Source organism: Melampsora larici-populina (assembly GCF_000204055.1).
Source record: "Melampsora larici-populina 98AG31 unplaced genomic scaffold MELLAscaffold_76, whole genome shotgun sequence".
NCBI classification, from domain to species: domain Eukaryota; kingdom Fungi; phylum Basidiomycota; class Pucciniomycetes; order Pucciniales; family Melampsoraceae; genus Melampsora; species Melampsora laricis-populina.
Window position 1 is genome coordinate 2,149 of NW_006768840.1, and position 17,933 is coordinate 20,081.

The 17,933-nt window shown below is 39.3% G+C and overlaps 3 protein-coding genes across 3 annotated transcripts; 2 read left to right on the forward strand and 1 right to left on the reverse strand.

Annotated features, from left to right (window-relative positions):
* Positions 1–3,097: 3,097 nt before the first annotated feature.
* On the reverse strand, positions 3,098–4,777 carry MELLADRAFT_94930 (uncharacterized protein; the record flags this gene model as incomplete). Its single annotated transcript, XM_007417632.1, has 5 exons — positions 3,098–3,237; positions 3,331–3,586; positions 3,647–4,032; positions 4,151–4,230; positions 4,308–4,777. 5 exons carry the CDS (start codon positions 4,775–4,777, stop codon positions 3,098–3,100), a joined length of 1,332 nt encoding a protein of 443 aa, XP_007417694.1.
* A 2,204-nt stretch (positions 4,778–6,981) lies between these two features.
* Positions 6,982–7,458, forward strand: MELLADRAFT_68864 (uncharacterized protein; the record flags this gene model as incomplete). Its single annotated transcript, XM_007417618.1, has 1 exon — positions 6,982–7,458. The coding sequence occupies one exon, from the start codon at positions 6,982–6,984 to the stop codon at positions 7,456–7,458; it is 477 nt and encodes a 158-aa protein (XP_007417680.1).
* A 1,519-nt stretch (positions 7,459–8,977) lies between these two features.
* MELLADRAFT_113026 (uncharacterized protein) lies at positions 8,978–10,537 on the forward strand (the record flags this gene model as incomplete). Its single annotated transcript, XM_007417647.1, has 4 exons — positions 8,978–9,198; positions 9,269–9,432; positions 9,500–9,604; positions 10,122–10,537. The coding sequence occupies 4 exons, from the start codon at positions 8,978–8,980 to the stop codon at positions 10,535–10,537; spliced, it is 906 nt and encodes a 301-aa protein (XP_007417709.1).
* Between the last annotated feature and the right edge of the window lie 7,396 nt (positions 10,538–17,933).

Consider the following 17,933-nt stretch of genomic DNA (forward strand, 5'->3'; position numbering starts at 1 on the left):
ATGAAGGCTGGTCCAAACGTTCAAGAATCAAGAATTAAGAAGTTCCAAGAAGATTAATCAAAATGACATCCACTTACGGTGGGTGGCAGCTGGCTAGACTTCAGAAATCGGACATTCAATCCTTTTAAAGGTAGAGAACCTAGCAGTTAGGTGGCCAGGTCAGTTCCTGGACCACCTAACTGCTAGGTGGTCTCTTCTGGTGTTCCTCCACCGTACGATCACCGAGTGATCGTGCGGTGGGTGGCAGCTGCTAGACCACCTAAATCCTAGGTGGTCTACCTTTTAAAGGTAGACCACCTAGCAGGTAGGTGGTCTCTTCATCGCACAATCACTCGGTGATCGTGCGATGAAGGCTGGGGCCAAGAAATCACGTCTGGGCCCCAGTAGTGCCTATTTTCCCAATCGAATTCAAGCTCCTTATCGATATCCTTCCTGATCTTGATATTTAGAGAACCTATTTTTCCTTGCCTTTCATTCCTCCAAGTCTTCACTCACTCGCAATCAATTGAGCTTAAGGCAAATCCCAAATGCCACATTGATTGAATTTCCGATTTTTGAATTTAGGTTGGTTTTATATCAAAGTAAGTGGATTTCATTTTGATTATTCTTCTTGGAACTTCTTAATTCTTAATTCTTGAACGTTTGGACGATCAATTCTGAAGTAAGACTAAAGTAAAATGATATCTCTTTTCTTTTCTTTTAGTCATTGTTATCAAATAAAGTCTTACAACCTCAGAGTGGAAGTTACGAACCTGTGCGTTAGCAACATATTTTGATCTCATCCTTCACCCAAAAAATAATGAAGTGATGTTTTTGAAAAATACAATCGTAGACAAGGCTAGTAGTAGTCGATCAAAAATGTAAGTTTTATTTTCACCAAGCTTCATCCCTCAATATAATACCTCATTGAAAAACCAATTCCACATCTCATTGATTTTTGTTCGGTTTACTTTACAGTTGGAGATGATGCAGTTCTACAACTATGGAAACATGAAAATGGGTATATAATTAATAAAGCTACTAACCTTTGTTTAGATTATGAACATGGAAATTATAAACAATTAGGATATGTAATACCTTTTGTTTTTCCTTTTCAACTTTACTTCTTTTATAATCACTGATGAGTTTCTTATGATCATATTTTTGGGACGGTTCATGTTTTTAGTGCTATACATAGTAAGCCTTCCATCCCGTAAAATAAAAATATCATGTTCATTACGATCATTTATATTTTGCTTACCTTGGATTTGGTTACAATATTTGAACTTTAACTACATTATCATAGTCTGTCAATGGCATAGAAAAGTAGGAAAAGATGCACAATATCAAGTAAGCAATCAGAATTTCTAAACTGTTAACCAAGCTTTCCTACAAAACCTAAACAACTCGTCAATTTTTTCTTTACTTAGAAATGGCTTTATCGTACTCATAATTTAATTGCATGTGTAGACGACATCAACCGAGTCTTAGACATCAAAGTAAGTACAAAGAGAATCATGTATCGTCGATTTTTGTGTCAATCATCTTACTTAATCTTGTCGGCCGTTCTAGAGTCCATAAATGGTTTGACCAATCTCTAAAAACCCCAAAAAAGCCACAGCACATCAATGAAGACGGCTCTACCAAGTCCTGTGTGAAAGATCAAATATCAATTCAAACAGTTGAAATCTTGTCATCAATTTTTCAAATGTCAGAGAATACATGAAAACTCATGTTCACAATAATAAGTTTGAAGGATGTTTAAAACTTGTTTCGCTTGACCTAGTGTAGTAGCTATGATTTCAAAGAGATGAGAGTCAGTGGATTAGAAATAAAGTCACATAAGAATAAAAATACTAACATTGACCAGATGCATTAGGGACTTTAGATGAACCAAAGTCAATGAGTAAAGTAAGTGCCTCTACACCAGGTGGCATCAAATCAATAGTCCTTTCAAGACACCAGACAACAAATTTAATTTGTTTGAAGGCAAATCAAGAGTCTCAATCATCAAATTGTCAAGGAATTCTGGACACACTCAGAAAGCTACTAAGATATTTTATGCTGAGGCGGACAAAAGCAAGCCACCTACAAGATTTACCTCCTATATACCATGAGACCATTTTATTGGATATACATCCCCAATTCAAACAAGTATATCAGCAACATTACCAAAGATTTATTCAGGAATTCGGTAGGGACTCTCAAATCCAACATAAATGATTTGATGAGGATTGCAGAAGATTGAGGACAGTCAAAGAAGATTAAGGGCGGTGGACAAAGAATACAAACAAAGAAGAAGATTGAGGATGGTTGACAACAAAACTAGAAGATCAAGGATGGTTGACAAAGAAAGAAGAAGATTGAGGATGGATGACAAAGATTGAAGAAGATCAAGGATGGTTGACAAAGATTGAGGAAGATCGAGGACGGTTGACAAAGATTGAGGAAGATCAAAGACAATCAAAGAGGATTGATGATGATGAAAGAGGTTTTGGAGGAGAGCGAAACAGGAAGCAGGTACTTTGAAGCTCTTGAGACAGATGGTAGAATGTCTCTGGTTGGAGCTGTTGATACCTGTGAGACCGAGCTTGTAGCTAGTTGGCCAAAATGTGGTTTTTGGCTGCAGTAGAATCTAACATTGGTGTTTGAATTGTACAGTTTGAGAAATGTATTTTTTGGTTTTTTGATTTTTTGGTTTTTGGTGTTGCTGGTACTTTTTGTCGAAAGGTGACAATGCAATGAAAATGGTGTTGACTACTGGAAATTTGGGCAAAAAGGGGTTTCTGCCATGACTTTTACCCCAGTACAGGGGTTTTATCCCTGTATTTGAGTATTTTCTGTAGTTTTGTCTTTGATTTTTGAATTTTGCACCCGGGAATTGTGATTTTTGATTTTTGAAATTTCGCATTGTCACTTTGGAACATCTCGCATTCCGTAGGTGAGTGTGTTGGTGGACGATAATTCTTGAGCAGTGGCGGTTTGTTTTTTGTTCTTTCGTGATGACTGTATAGCAGGTGCCTTTCGTGGAGGGGGGACAAACTCTGAGGGGGGGATTTTTTCAACCTTGAAAAATCCATCCTTGATGTCTGCAAGCCATCTTTTCTTTTGTGAGTCGTCACAAAGCCGAAAGCCCATAAGAAGCTCTTCTGGTAGAAGGGAACTTTGTGGCATCTGTACAAGTCGCACTGGCCAGCCTCGGCCAAAGATGATTGCAGCAGGATCGTCCTTTTTTGGGAACGTTTTCTTCCCAGGCAACTGTTCGCCTGAGATCATTCAAAAGGGAAGATAATTAAGGAAAGAGAAGGTGTGAGTCTCTCTTCCTAACAAACACAATTCATCAACACTCACTGAGAAGTCTGTTGAGCTCTCTGGTAAGTTCACCTCGGCGAGCGTCAACTGGTGCACGTGGTTTCGTCTCAATCTCCTGGGCTACCACCTTCCCATGGACATAATACTTGAATTTTGTGGTGAGTTTCAAGTTTTCTTCAGCCCATTCCGAAAAAGTCGCATTTGTCGAATATGTTTGCAACCACCCGTCTTCAACATCACAGCTGAGTGCAACTAAATGGTAATGTATGTGAAAGCGCTGGCACGTTGTAGCAAACTGACAATTGGTGTTAGTCAGATCACGGTGTGTACAGCAAAGATAGAATGATAGACTCACATCATGATGAGCTGACCGGAAACCTGCTAATGACTTGAGCTGAAGCTTTGCAACAGACTCGGTCTTTTCTGGCTTGCCGTGATTTTGATGAACCTTCTCAATGTCCACCAATTGATCGAAGATAGGTCGATAGATGGCCTTTTCGTCGTCGGTGAGCTTATGTACGGCTGGGGCCAAAACCTCGGCAGCTAAGTCTTCATCTTCATCTTCTAAGCCATCGTCATTCAGACTGGCATCGGGTTGTTTTGAGAGGTCGGGAAGCTCGGCCAATGCGAAGAAATACGGGTCGCGGAAGACAGCTTTCTCTTCTTTGCTTTTAGTTGACCAAATATCACTCAGCTTCTTGTTACGCACTGCCCAACCGTCTTCGTCGTTTTGATGTGGCACTGGGAGTGGAAAGACAGAACGGTGAAGATACGAAATAGTGTTGGTCAAAATTCAGGACTTGAAAAAATACACAAATTACATAGGCAGAGTTGATCAAAAGGAAAGTGAGTCACTTACGATTTAATGCAAGAGCCTCTTTCCCAAAGGCCATGAACCTTGTCCAGCATGTTTTCTTTCCCTTCTTTCGACCAGAATGCCTGTAAGTGTTAGGTTGGAAGTGAGAAATAGATACAAAATCACAGTTGTGAAAGCATGCAAAGAGTATTAAACGTACACAAGTGACCAAATCATGGTCTCACTAACCCCACCCATAAGCGCAGCCATCAACATGCGCTTCTCATACCCCATCCGGATGATCTCAACAAGGGTCTTGATCTCGGTAGGAACTTGAGTCTTGTGCTTGTTACGTTTTTTCTTCTGATTGTTCAGCTCTTTCCTGAGGTCGGCAAGGGTCCAATCTTTAAGCTTATCCTCATAGTTTTGAAGAGTCAAGGGCGGAAACCTAGAGGTGAATTCTTTTGAGTCTTGGTGATTCTTTGATGGTGGTTGAGGACCTTCATCTTGTGCTTGAAGTGAAGGACCAGTGGGAGTTTTGTCATCTTCATCGACTTCATGTGAGTTTTGAAGGTCCAATTCCTTCTGATTTCGGAGATTAGCTCTTTTTTTAGCTGGCGCCTTGCGTTTCTTGGAGCTTTTTGGAGGTGGAGGTGGAGTTGTTACTCGTTTACCATTACGCAGAGCCATTGAAGTTTTATACAATGATGGAGTGGTTGTGATTGATTGGATTGAGACAATGGTTTGAGGTTTGATATAGTTTTCAAACGTAAAAAGGACTATGTACGAAAGCTTACCAGCATTGGTCTGTATGTGAAAGGCGGAATAATCCTTTGTTCCGTGTGTGAAAGGCAGAAAAACCTTTGTGAAAAGTGACATGTGGAAACTTGGTCATGTCATGGCCCCGAGTCATATTTCCTGAGACCACGTACTGAGGTATGACAAAAGTTGAATATCTCTTTCAATGTGTCCAATCTTGAAAGAGAACTATTTGGAATTTAATGACAATATGAGCTTATTGTTAATGTGTTCAAAGTTTATTGGTTTGGGCCATTTGAGTAACCAATTTAGACCAATAGTAGCATACATTAGTGCTTATCAAACTTTGTCAGTTTTGAGGATATATTATAGTGGAGGTGGAACTTTTGTTACATTTTTTTGAAAAAGTGTTGAAAATGATTCAACAATTTTTGGTTGCTTTATGGCCCTGAGATATATTTTGGGGACATTCAAATGGCCAAAGAGACCAAGAGTATGGCTTGGGGGAATTGTACAGAGTTTATAAAACTTTGTCAGTTTTGGGGATATAGTGGAAGTGGAACTTTTGTTGCATTTTTGTAACATATACTTAAAAAGTATTCAACAATTTTTGGTTGCTTTATGGCCCTGAGATATATTTTGGGGACATTCAACTGGCCAAAGAGACCAATAATATGGCTTGGGGGAATTATACGGAGTCCTTATAAAACTTTGTCAGTTTTGGGGATATAGTGGAAGTGGAACTTTGGTTACATTTTTGTAACATATATTTAAAAAGTATTCAACAATTTTTGATTACTTTATGTCTCTGAGATATGTTTTTGGCACATTCAAGTGGCCAAAGAGACCAATAGTACAATTTGTTTAATTTGGCTTACACTTTTGTGATACATATCTGAAAATTATTCAACAGTTTTTAGTACTTTTATATCTTTGAGATATAAATTGTGGGGCCTTATGAGGGATCAATAGCACAACATTGGTCAGATGGAGGTCCAATCAAACTTTATCAATCTTTGAGATAATCCAAAATGTGAACTTGTATTATGATGTGATAGAATGGTACTAAAGGCTGATGAGGTTTTTCATTTTTTTTTCCAACAGTATGATTTTATAGTGCAGGTGAAACTGTTAACCTGTTATATGCTTGGTAATGCCAATACTACAAAAGTATGAACTTGATAAATTTGAATGTGCTCAAACTTGGTTTTGGCCATATAACACCCTTGACACAATAGAATCTTTAGTGTATTCTTTGTCTACTCACAATAACAACCTAACTGCAATGATTGAATGAATCTTTCACTATGAGACAATGAAGCTCAAGTTTGACACATATGCTTGAGAATGCTTATTTGGGGGTATTAATATTCTCAATTCCTTTCAAGCTTAATAAAATACCTTCCTTCAGTGATTTAGATACCATTCAAAGATGTGATGAAGACAGGATCAAGTTTTCAAAGTAAGGGATATATACATTTGAATACAAATGAAAGTGCATATCAATCACCAAGTATGTGTGCTCTAACATTATTGGGATGTCTTGTACTATGTTATCTCAACTGATATAGCTACACTCACAATATCATTGATTTTATCCTTCTGGCGTGGTTGGTCAACTTTACAATGTTTTTGCTAAGTCAATAGCACCACATATCATATTTGTAGCCACAATGTTTTGGATTTTATTATAACATATATATGATAATTACATTGACACCAAAATCTCTTCATGTTTGATCATGATCAAAGATTTCTCAATTTTCTAGACTTCATAACGGAAGATAAGATAAGAGAAATGAAGTCTAGGTTATGAGGGTATACACAACTTGCTTTGGACTGCTTTAAAGTATAAAGCAAATCAGCCTGATAGTTCAACATGATTGAAGGCATGTCATTATGTAAGCACCTCATTTCAAATTATCATTGGTTTAGCGTAAGCAAGTGCACAGATTGAACCACAGACAAGAGGGGTCCTGAGTTATAAACCAGACTAAGCTAAAATGGGAAATCTCCCTTCAGTAGCAGATATAAGAAATTTTTGGGAAGTCATTTTCTATTGCATACCATATTAGACCCATTTTCCATACTTACAAAACTATCATTTTTCATATCTTCAAACTATCGATCTCATCATGGTCCTACCAGGACGTCGTATCCGTTCACCTAAACGCAAGAAAGGAAGCAAAAAACAAACTCGGTTGGGTAAGGAGTTACAAGCACTTAAGGACAGAGAGTCAAAAGCATCATCATCTTTTGTCAATAATACATCCAATCAGCACAACCTCGATAATCCAATGATTGATTTTGATGGTCCCTATCAGCACGGTGAAGCAGCAGGATGGTCTGATGAAGAGGACGAACAGGATAAGGAACCTCACTATGTCTCATTCCAGGAGAGAACTCAGCGTGAACAAGCACATTGGAAAACTGCCCTGCCATTAATGTTTCCTGTATTCATGAAGAATTCAAAGAACACCTCCCAATGGGGCGACGAAAAGCTTTGGGCCAACGATTGGAAGAAGCCTTGTAATTGCTCTAAGCGGGAGAGATTGGTAGATGTTGTAGATATTCTGAGTCAGATACAACACCGCACTTCCATATTTGATTAGAATTGACGCTGACCAAATACAATTCACATTATCAACTAGGTTGAAAGAAATTGAACATCGAATTCTGTGATTGTCAGCCTGACTCAGTCCGGTTGGTGCAGATTGGCCTGATAGGGGGGACAGCCAAGAATCCTGTCACTGCCTATTCGATCCGACTTCTACGATTATTTCATGTCTTGTGGAAACTGTGTCGTGTCCGATTAACACCTTTCTGCTTGGCTATAGACGAATTCCTTGATGCTAGTAACACCATCATACTTTCAGCCTCCGGCAACCGAGTCAGTCAATCTCTTCAAACATGATTCTTCAGTCTAGCTAATGGTCTTTTTATTATGTATGTATTAGTCTCGGGAGTGGCGAAAAACTTTTTCACCCGCAGTAGATGCTTATAGAGAAATGATACGTCTGGAGGGAGAACTAAGAGATAAAGCACTCAAGCTTTCATCAATTCAAAAGCTGGCGTTGAATTGCCCTCGATGCTTCGTTCCCGAAGTCAAAGGAAAACGAGAGGCCGAGCCTGACTTCATCATTTGTCTGGATGGTAACTTTCAGCACCGGCGCCATCTATTGGCTAGTGCTGATTGGCGCGACCCTCCTAAACTACCTTCCTTATTTTTACCTCAAGATATTATTGACCACTGGGAAGCAAAGATGAATATTCACAACTCAAACCTACAAAAATCTGATGATAAAGTGATAGTAAGCAGATTTTGCACTCTCAGAAGTTCTCATGATTGCAACTTGTGCTATTTTTACATATAGGACCCATGTACTACGAGTCACACAGCAGCCGACGATGCAAGAGGTCACCAAACCTGGAGTGGGTGTGATGAGACTGGCTTATTTGGTATGGCGTGTAGACACGACCATGTATTGAAATTTCACAACATTGTTCAGAGCGGAGAAAGGTGAGCAGCTCTGTTGGGGAGTCAAAGTTAATTCGATTTAATGTTTGTTTTATTTGATCAGAGGCCACTTCCCGCTTGCTATGATGGAATGGTTGATGAGAGAGGTGCGTCAAGTTTCGGAGTCGGAAGAAGAAGCAAAATGGAAGTTTGGAATCATATACGATATCGGGTGCAATTTAGAAAAGAGTATTAATAAGGTGAGTGTCCTAATATTCGCTGATACCATCTCTGCTCTAACAAATCATGTAATCAACATCCTTAGCGAAACTTTTTTGAGGAGGAACGAAAAGAAGCACGTCTAAAGTTTGGAACGGGGGCTTGGCACTCTTATGCTCACATAAGATCATGTCAAATCCAATATAATCCACGCTTAAATCAAGACTGGGGAATGTCCGATGGCGAGGGAATAGAGCGAATCTGGGCAGCTTTAGCTGATTTGATTGCACCTCTGCGTTATTCTACAAAGGAACATCGGCTCTGGGCCTTACACCTTCAAGCTATGTTTCACAACGAGTCGGCGAGAGCAGCCAGTGGTTAGTAGGGTATCTACATATACTGTATCACATTCTGTTTACTATTAGCTGACAGATACTTGCTGTATAGTTGAATCGATGATTAGGCGCATGAAAGAAATGAAGAAACTCTTTCTGGATAGTCAAACCAGGCTTAATGAACTGTGCATGGATCCTACATACACTATAGATTACTTCAAGGCCCAATGGGACCGTCAACGCGAATGCCAGCTTCAGGTGATTGACAACAAAAGTATTCAAGCTTTGACCGAGAGATTGGCTCATTTGGTGGAGCTAGAAGAGCAACTGAAAGAATCCCAGTACGTTGCTTAACGAGTTGAGTTATAATCTGATTAACTAACTAATATCTTATATAACCTACATCAATAGCCTTGAATTGAAGACACTGCGACGCAAGCGCCATCGTCAAACTCAAGCAGAACGGCACAGCGTGACGACTCTTCCGGAGACAATGGTTGTCCTGGAGGAAGAGATTGACTCGGTAATCGAAGAGCTTGGGGGAGACAAATTCCGCAATATTCCCGGAGCAACCAGTGAGTAGTAGAACTAATTAACCAGCTATCAACTTAAATGGCTCCTAATTTGTGTTTCACTTTTCAGGTCGAGTGGGCAATCATCTAATTCGTGTGCGAGTGGCTAAATCCAAATTGTACGAAGCAAAGGTGGGGGTTTTAGAGGAGATAAAACAATCAAACCAACGTGCTGGTAAGTTTTTCTTGCTACATTTGACTTTGAACTACTGTACTAAACTTCCTTTGATCTGAACCCAGGTACCCGTCATCTGCAGAGACATAAACGTCTCCTGAAAGCGAAGGAGGCCGAACTTAGGAAGAAGTATACAACGTTTCATCGCCAGATTTTGAATTTGGAAGCAAATTGTCCAAGGAAACATTGGTTGCAATGTCCTAGTTTTGATGAGGTGAAGAGTATGCCTATAGATGATTCCTTCTGGGACTTCGGACACCTTACCCATCCCAATGAACCTTGGGCAATGGATCCAAAAGTTTACAACGGGATAAAAGCGTACCTCGATCTCACTCATTCAGAAGACGAACTGCGTAGGATTGGGCGTGAGTGTCGTCAGCTAATCAACTGGGCAAACGAGATCAACATTAAGACCTCCTGTCTCAGGGACATTGTACACAGTAAAGGTAAGTGAACCGAATACTTTTCTTACTATCCACTGCATGTTATTGAGGATCTTCATTTGATGGATTTGTAGACCACGCACTTGACCGAGATGTAAATCGGTGGATGATGGATTTGGTTTTGAGTATTACGAGTGCTCGTCGGGAGGATCATTTGGTTGAGAGCAGGCAAGTTTTGGAAGCACTGCTTTGTAATCTCAGTCGGAGTCACTGTCATTTGTGGATGTCATGGAATCAAGGTTTGTTGAATGTACTTTCAGGGACATCAGAATATACAAATTTACCAATTGAAGAGGAAACTGGGTTCAGAGAAAAGTGGAATACAATTATTGAAAACAGCAAAGACATATGGGCAAGGATTACAAAGGAGCCCGTGATGAGAGCAGAAGGAAATGATCTCCTGGGAGACGGGGAAGATGATGATATTGACAATCAGCTGGATGATATGTATAATGATGCTTTTCAAGTTGACAACATGTTTGGGAATTGAGTTTTTAAAGTGAAAACGATGCTGAAATGAAAACATGTCCTCCTTTTAACACTGATTTGAAACCTGAGACTTGTAACCATTGTCTAGCCGTCTAGCTTCCGTGTCTTGTTTAGTTTTGTTGTTTGTGTAATTTGATTATGAGTTTTTATCGTCAATTGAAGATTCAGAACCTTGAAGGTTTGGATGAGATTGGAGGAAATGGATGGTTGAACTCGAAGGGAACGTGGTTGATTAATCTGATTTCAATATCAATTTGATTTCATTTATGTCAAAAGCTTGAACTGAATTTGGTGAAGTTGGTTGGTGAATTCGATGATGTTTCTTTGTGATGTTGTTGGAATTCGTTGGAATTGGTGTTGATGGGGTGTTGAGCTGTGTTTGGGTCATTGGAGCTGTTGAGAGTCGTTCGACATGAAGGCTTGATTGATCACCGAGCTTGATTCGGGTGTACTCATACCGGTCTGAGGGCACTTAGTTTGATCCAAGTATGCTCAGCTCAGATTGATCTGAGAGGACTGAGTTTGATCTGAGAGGACTCAGATTGATCTGAGAGGACTCAGATTGATCTGAGAGGTCTCAGATTGATCTCGAATGTGACTCAGATTGATCTGTGCATATCTCAGATCAATCTAAGTGATCTGGGGACTTTGGTCCTGAAGATGATGACCTAATGTACAATCTAAAGAGCTTTAATGAACATATACACCATCAACATCATGATGGATATTTTTTTGACTGGGATGAGGACTTGGAGAGCTCTTGAAAGTCAATTGAAAAATGATCTAGATGATCTATATTGATCTAGTGCAACGGGTCGGTAACTGTACCGCCGGGAAAGTGCTTCCTGTCGTTGGTTGTACTGCCGGAAGTTTAGTGCGCCAGAGGTGGACAACTCTACGTTGTCAGGGACCTCAAAGGGCTAAGTAAAGAAATTGGAATCAATAAACAAAAGCTTTAAATAAACAAACAAGAAATTGAATAGATAAAACAAGTGAAATCAAGGTGAGCTTACATTATCTTTGGGTTTCTTGGATCATCGAGGCGACTGATGGCTAGAGGAGGTCGGTGATGCAGACCTGGCTTGCTTGCTTGCAGACGAAAGAGTCTGGCAATTGAAGAATATAAAAAAAATTGGTTACATCAACCAACAATATCACATGGTAAAATATGAACATGAAGCTTACCTTTCCCTTTTGAATTGGTTTTGGCTTGCTTTGAGCCGTCAAACCTTTCTTACGCTTTTCATTAGTCAAAGTCGTCTTGGTTTTGTTCTTGGTAGAAGTTGGGGGTCAAGGTGAGGCAGTCCGATTAGAAAGGGGTCCGGGTGTTGTTTCTTCAGTTTCTTCAGTGTCACTGGTGGCCAAGGAGACTGTAAGAGCCAAACGGGAGTCTTTTGGAGGAACAATAAAGCCTCGTGGAGTGCGAGATGGACTTGGTGGTCAAAGGCTTTTCCTAGTGGGTGCATTGGTGGGAACCTGAAGTGTGCTACTTTGAGATGAGTTTTTTGATGAAACCATGATAGAGATAATGATATAGGTCAGTCTTTATTATACCAAGTTGATTATAATCTTGATAGATTTGAACTTGTGGAATAGAAGAAAGATTGGAAAGTAACGCACCTTATAAGAACTTGAGCTAGGATGAACCACAGGCTGGCCATTGTCAAATTTGAAAGGAAGTACGTTGAGGTCCAGGTTTCCATCAGCTGAACAGGCCTAATACTGAGGTCGTCCATGTTTGATCCTCTGTAGTGTGGCGCAGAGGCCTGAGATCAGTGGTTGAAGTGGAGGGAATTGAATCAATACCCTCCACCCACTGGAAAGCCTTGGGAAACCCTGTACCCGGCCAAAAAGCTCCGCTATATAGCGGATCCAGACCCCCAGGGCCGGGGTGCGCAGTGATTGCTCCGCTATGAAAAACCCCAGCCCTGGAGTGCGGTGCGCTGGCTCCGCTATGAAAGGCGGAGTGCGTGGCGCACCCAAAAATCACCACAAAACCGCTCCACATGTGCTAGTTAATGCGGAGCGGTTCCGGTATTGCTATTGGGACTTCTTTGTTAGGTGGTGTTCAATAAGGGAAGAATGTATAACAATTTCTCCTTTTAGGATTGAAAAGAAGAAAGGGGCGGTTGAATGTGCTTGCTATCACAAAGCCCAATGAGGGCAAACTCAACCAGTACTCTTGAGTGCAAGATGTACCCTCGTGGTGAAGCTGACCCATAAGCTCTTGTACCAACTCCTCCGCGTCAGATTGCTGTTTTCTCGTCTTCGTTTGGGGGCGCTGAGAAGGCGTGAATATCAATTTTGTGTGATCCTGCGGATGGTAAGAGAGCTTGGTCATCATGGCTCGGCGAATGACAAGGTAAGCGTCTGTGGTGTACATGTTCATCGAAGCCGCTATGGCGTAAACCCCACAATTTCCAAAAGCAGGAGGGTGGTGGATTGACTTGATGTATGGGACCAAGGTCAAAATCACTTCACTATGCACAGACTATGGCAACTGGGAGTTGTTTCAAAATCAACTGGTCTTCTGGGTTTACCAGGCCGCTTTTGCTGACAGTATTTGGTTGAAGAGTGTCTGAGTTCTCAATTTCTTTGGGTATCAATGTGTTCTTGTCCTTGTACTCGAGTGGGAACACTGCAGCACCAAATTGTTGACTTGCTTCAAGAGTGGCTTTGATTTTACGATTGGTTCAAGGGATTCCAAGATCTTCAGCTGTAAAAGACAGGCTGATCTCAGGCAGCAGAACACTTCGAATGATCAAGTCGGGGCCAAGTGGTGCTGAGTTTTTTGCATTGAGTTTGATATTCTTATCTGATCCATCAGATAAGAATAAGAACATGAGCTCCAGTTTTGTTATGATTATTTGCAAGACGTGGTATCCATAACTGAAGTCAGCCAAACATTAGTGTCCATGTAGATTGGTCGGAACATAGAAGGTTTCATATAGGCTCACCATCCTGGCATTTTGATTTAAAAACCTTCAATTTGTAGACCTGTATCACGGTTGTTCCATTTTTGTTCAGCTAGGTCCAAATAAGGAGACTTTGCTTCACGTTTGATGTTCTTTGAAAGATATGTGACATGTGAGTCTATGCAGCTGTGGTACAACACAATTAAAGAAGGTCAGCAAGTGGCGTTAGAGACTAGACAAGTTCCAATTTGGGTCTAACCTTGCAAGACCTTGGAAGTTGATGGTGGTTGGCCACCCTTTGCTGATCCCGTGAGGAATTACCTGGCGCTCTGCCTCATGAAGTCCGCAAAATGCTGCCGTTTGAGGGAACTAATCAAACACAAACCAAAGAGGATGTCAAGACATGTGTAATAATGTTACAGAGGGTTTTCACTTACCAGACGGGACCTTGATCTGGGACTGCTCATCCCCTTCTTCATGTTGGGTATAGCAAGCAGTTTGCCCTTCAAAGCAAGAATTTTATTCAAGGGATGAAACCCCTTATGTGTTTTGAGACAAAATCTCTATCTCTCATTTTCACAATACAAACATGTGAAGGTCCCCCTTGATGAAAGCTCATATCAAGCTTTGAGTTAAACTTCTCTAATTAACTTCATTTACTTACTTTCAGCTTAGGTTTGAGCCTGCTTGAGCATTTCAAATTGTTAAATTGGATGCTGACTAACCTCTGATATCACCAAAAACGACTCATTGAAAGATCAATCAAATTGAATTTACAGAATAATGATATCAACAATGGATATGATTTCAGCAATATGATTCAACTTACCTCTTTACTTTGTCAACCTCAATTCAAATCATCAAAAGATTCATCAAGGCCTAAGGAATTGTCCAATTTAAGCAGTTTTTTTTAAAACCTCTCTCATTATATTGTCACAAGAAAGGATTAATTGATTGAAGAACTTTTATATCAAATATTGTTATCTTTTTTGCAAAATCCACAATGCTTGCATCCCGGTCAAGATACATTTATGAAAACCCTTGAACGGATGTCTTGATCAACTTATTGGTTCAATATTTTTCAAAAACACCATCTTGGACTTGGATTGAGCCTGATTGATCACCTTGAAACACAGTCAAGTATTAAAACCAAACTTCATCAATTGAAAAACTTCATCAAATGGGGTCTTTTTGAACCCGCTTCTCTTTCCTTCTCAAATCAATACTGATTCATAATTCAACAGGACAATTTAGAAAATGAAACTGTCAGAAAAGCAACACGATTACGTAAACAAACCAGTATGAGCTCTACATAGGCACAACAACTAAAAGAGCAGAGAGTGGTCAGCAGCCAGACATAAAGCCTTTGGCCAACCTTATCTACCAATCACTATAAGTCCAGATATACATGAAGCTAAGAAGGATAGGTATGAACCTGCTCCTTGACAAAGCAAAACACCTGTCTTGGTTGATAAAGAGCTGTTTGAATGACCAGTGGTATTGCATTAACCTATAAAGTTGTCTGTAGAATTGGCCAATACTAGAAAAGGGTACTGATCTATATGAATCACAAATCCAGAAGCCAAGTATATGTATGTACTTACACTTGCCAAATCCCATTGTGGGGTATGCCCCAAGTGAAAGTGAAGAAGGTGTGGGAAAATTCTTGAACTTTTACTGCCTCAGCCTTGACAATTTTCTTGAAGTTAGGCAACATATCAGCAAGATGCATGTTGCAACAAACCTCTTTGATTGGGTTCCAATTGATTTCCCCTTATGATTTATCGGGGGTTGAAGTCAAATTTTAGGCATGGGTTTGACCTTGAACATCTGTGACTTTGTGTCAGCGGGCGGGCACACCTATCCACTAGTTGATTGAATATCCCCTGGACCAGCCATTTTTACATTATGAAGCATGATTTTCACAAACAATCTATCTTCTGCCCAGGTCAAGCCGTCCTGTCAGCCCTGAGTACTAAACCAGTGTACCAATGGGCGACAAATATATTAAAAACCTTAAAAACAGCAATTACAACTCAAGGCTCAGTTTCAAGAGTCAAGTTACATATGATTTGGCATATGTAACATGTGCAAAACTCACATCAAAGAGTGTGTACGTACACAACTTTGATGTGAACCAAAACTACATATATTTCACAGACGTAACACATATGTAACAAGTGAAATATACTTATAACCCAATAGTAACCGTGTTACTTTAATTAACCTAACCTTAGAACCACAATTTGTGCGCACTTGTAGTCCAAAGATTCTCAAGGTTCAGACTATATAAACCCTGAAGATCACACCAGCTTTTGAATCATCACATTAACATTCAACAACTTTACAAATTGCTCATTTCATCTTCATAGAACTTTTAAACTTTGTCTAACATCTACAAACTTTAAAAGCCTGATTCTACGAACTTTGAATCTTCAACCTTGTGTCTTGTTGACTTTATTGTGTGCGCATCAAAACTTCGTTTCTATCTGATTAGACTCTACAATCAGTTAGTTTTGTAATATCCATTTGGTGGAATTACGTATAAGGAAGTAGTCCTTGAGTAAGGCTTATATCAGATCAGGGATTTATCTGATATAAGAAACTCTAAATCTACGGGGAACCTCTATTAGTCAGAGTTTAAAGTTCCTGGTGTTAAGATAGACTTTAACACCTCCTTTATTGATCATTCTTTGTACAAGAAGTGACTCAATTTAGGCTTGAGAACTGCGCGTCAGTGGCTCTATTTTAATTGTTGCAAATAAGAACAATTACCCAAAATCCCTGGGCGTGAAATCCTTTGTTAAAAGGTCATTTAACTGGAGTCTTTACTTGTTTATTACAAGTAAAGCTTCTACGCCCGCGTCTTCACATACTCCAACTCGTGGATTGTAATCCCCACGAGTCTAGTAGAAGTTTGTTTAAACTTCTATCTCCTTTTTATTGACTCTACTAGCCCAACAGACGCTAGTAGGCTCACATTTGGGGGCCTCATCCGGGTTTTCAGAACCTTTTTCTTTTTTTTTGAGCTTGTTATAGCTCAGTCTCATTTAGAAAAGTAAAAAATAACAAAAACATATATTTCATTTCATTATTTGATTTTATTTATCCACCTTTAAATTCAAAAACTGAGCAAAGCTCAGCATTTTTTGAATTTAGGATAATAGCTTGGAGGAAAGAAAGAAATTCTTTTCCCCCCCCAAATTTCGCATTTTTTTAATTTTTTTAATATTTTGAGAAATAGGATCAATAGTTGATCCATCTACAAGTTAATTACATATAATTCATTGTTGACTTATATCTGTAATTCATTGATTTGTATTGTGTAATTAGCCAAACACGTGGCTCACATAAATTACATACACATATCATCAGGTGACTCGTGTACAATTACCACAAGTAGTAATTGTACAGAAGCCCCGCGCGTGGTCCGAAAGCCACCACCGTCACGTTGCTGAATTTCGCAATCAGCTCAGCATTTCGAATCCAACCACCCCCAGTGATCGTTCGATTAAGCCACCGGAACAGCAACCGAAGCGAAGTAACCTGCAAAGAAGAAACAAGAACAACCAGTACAAACATACTTAGATTGAAATAATCAAAATACTCACATATTCAATCGATAAAGTCAATCAAAACCGATTAGATTATCATTCCTTAATCTTTTCATTTTACTTGTGATTGGATCGAAGATTGTTTGAATTCGAGAAAGATATAAAAGAAAACACTATCGAGTTAGTTGTTTTTTTCTTTTTCTTTGTTGTCATAAATAAAACGATAACTGATCGTTACTATTACATCCTTATCTTGTTTTCCGTGCAACTATCTGCACCCGTAATCGATCATTGTCATTGATCTAATTTGAAGAGTTCAAAAACTGCTCAATAATTGATCTTCGCCTTTTAAAAACGATTCATTCATTCATCCGGGTACTCAGCATAAACATAAGATATTGAAAGATTTCTATCTAGTGAGTCATCACTTTTTTTTGTTTCCAAGTTGAGATAATAAAATTCAGAAAGATAACTGATAGTTGTTATCTTTTAATATTATTGCTTTTTTGTTTATTTGTTTCAATTGAATCATACGAGTAGGATTCATCAGTCGAACCTCGGTTCCGAAACCTTATCATCCATTTAAAATCGAATAGGAACTATTACCTTTACCATCGATTGGAACATCGCTTTAACGGTTCTTTTACTATAGATCGTCCCAGTTAGCGGTTCTTTTTTCATCTAATTTTTGAATCATAGAGTTATAGATAATAAAATTGACAGCAATTTTGTTTTGGTCTTTTCTCATTATCTTCATTGGTCATTCTTCACATTCAAAATAGATTTTGATAACCCCACTTTCAATTGGATAGAGATTGGACCAAAATTAAAATACGATACATCGAGTAAGTAAGATTGTAAATCTTCTTTATCAATCAATTCAGAGTTACATATCAAAGATCAAGCAATCGAGTTGATTTCTTTTTCA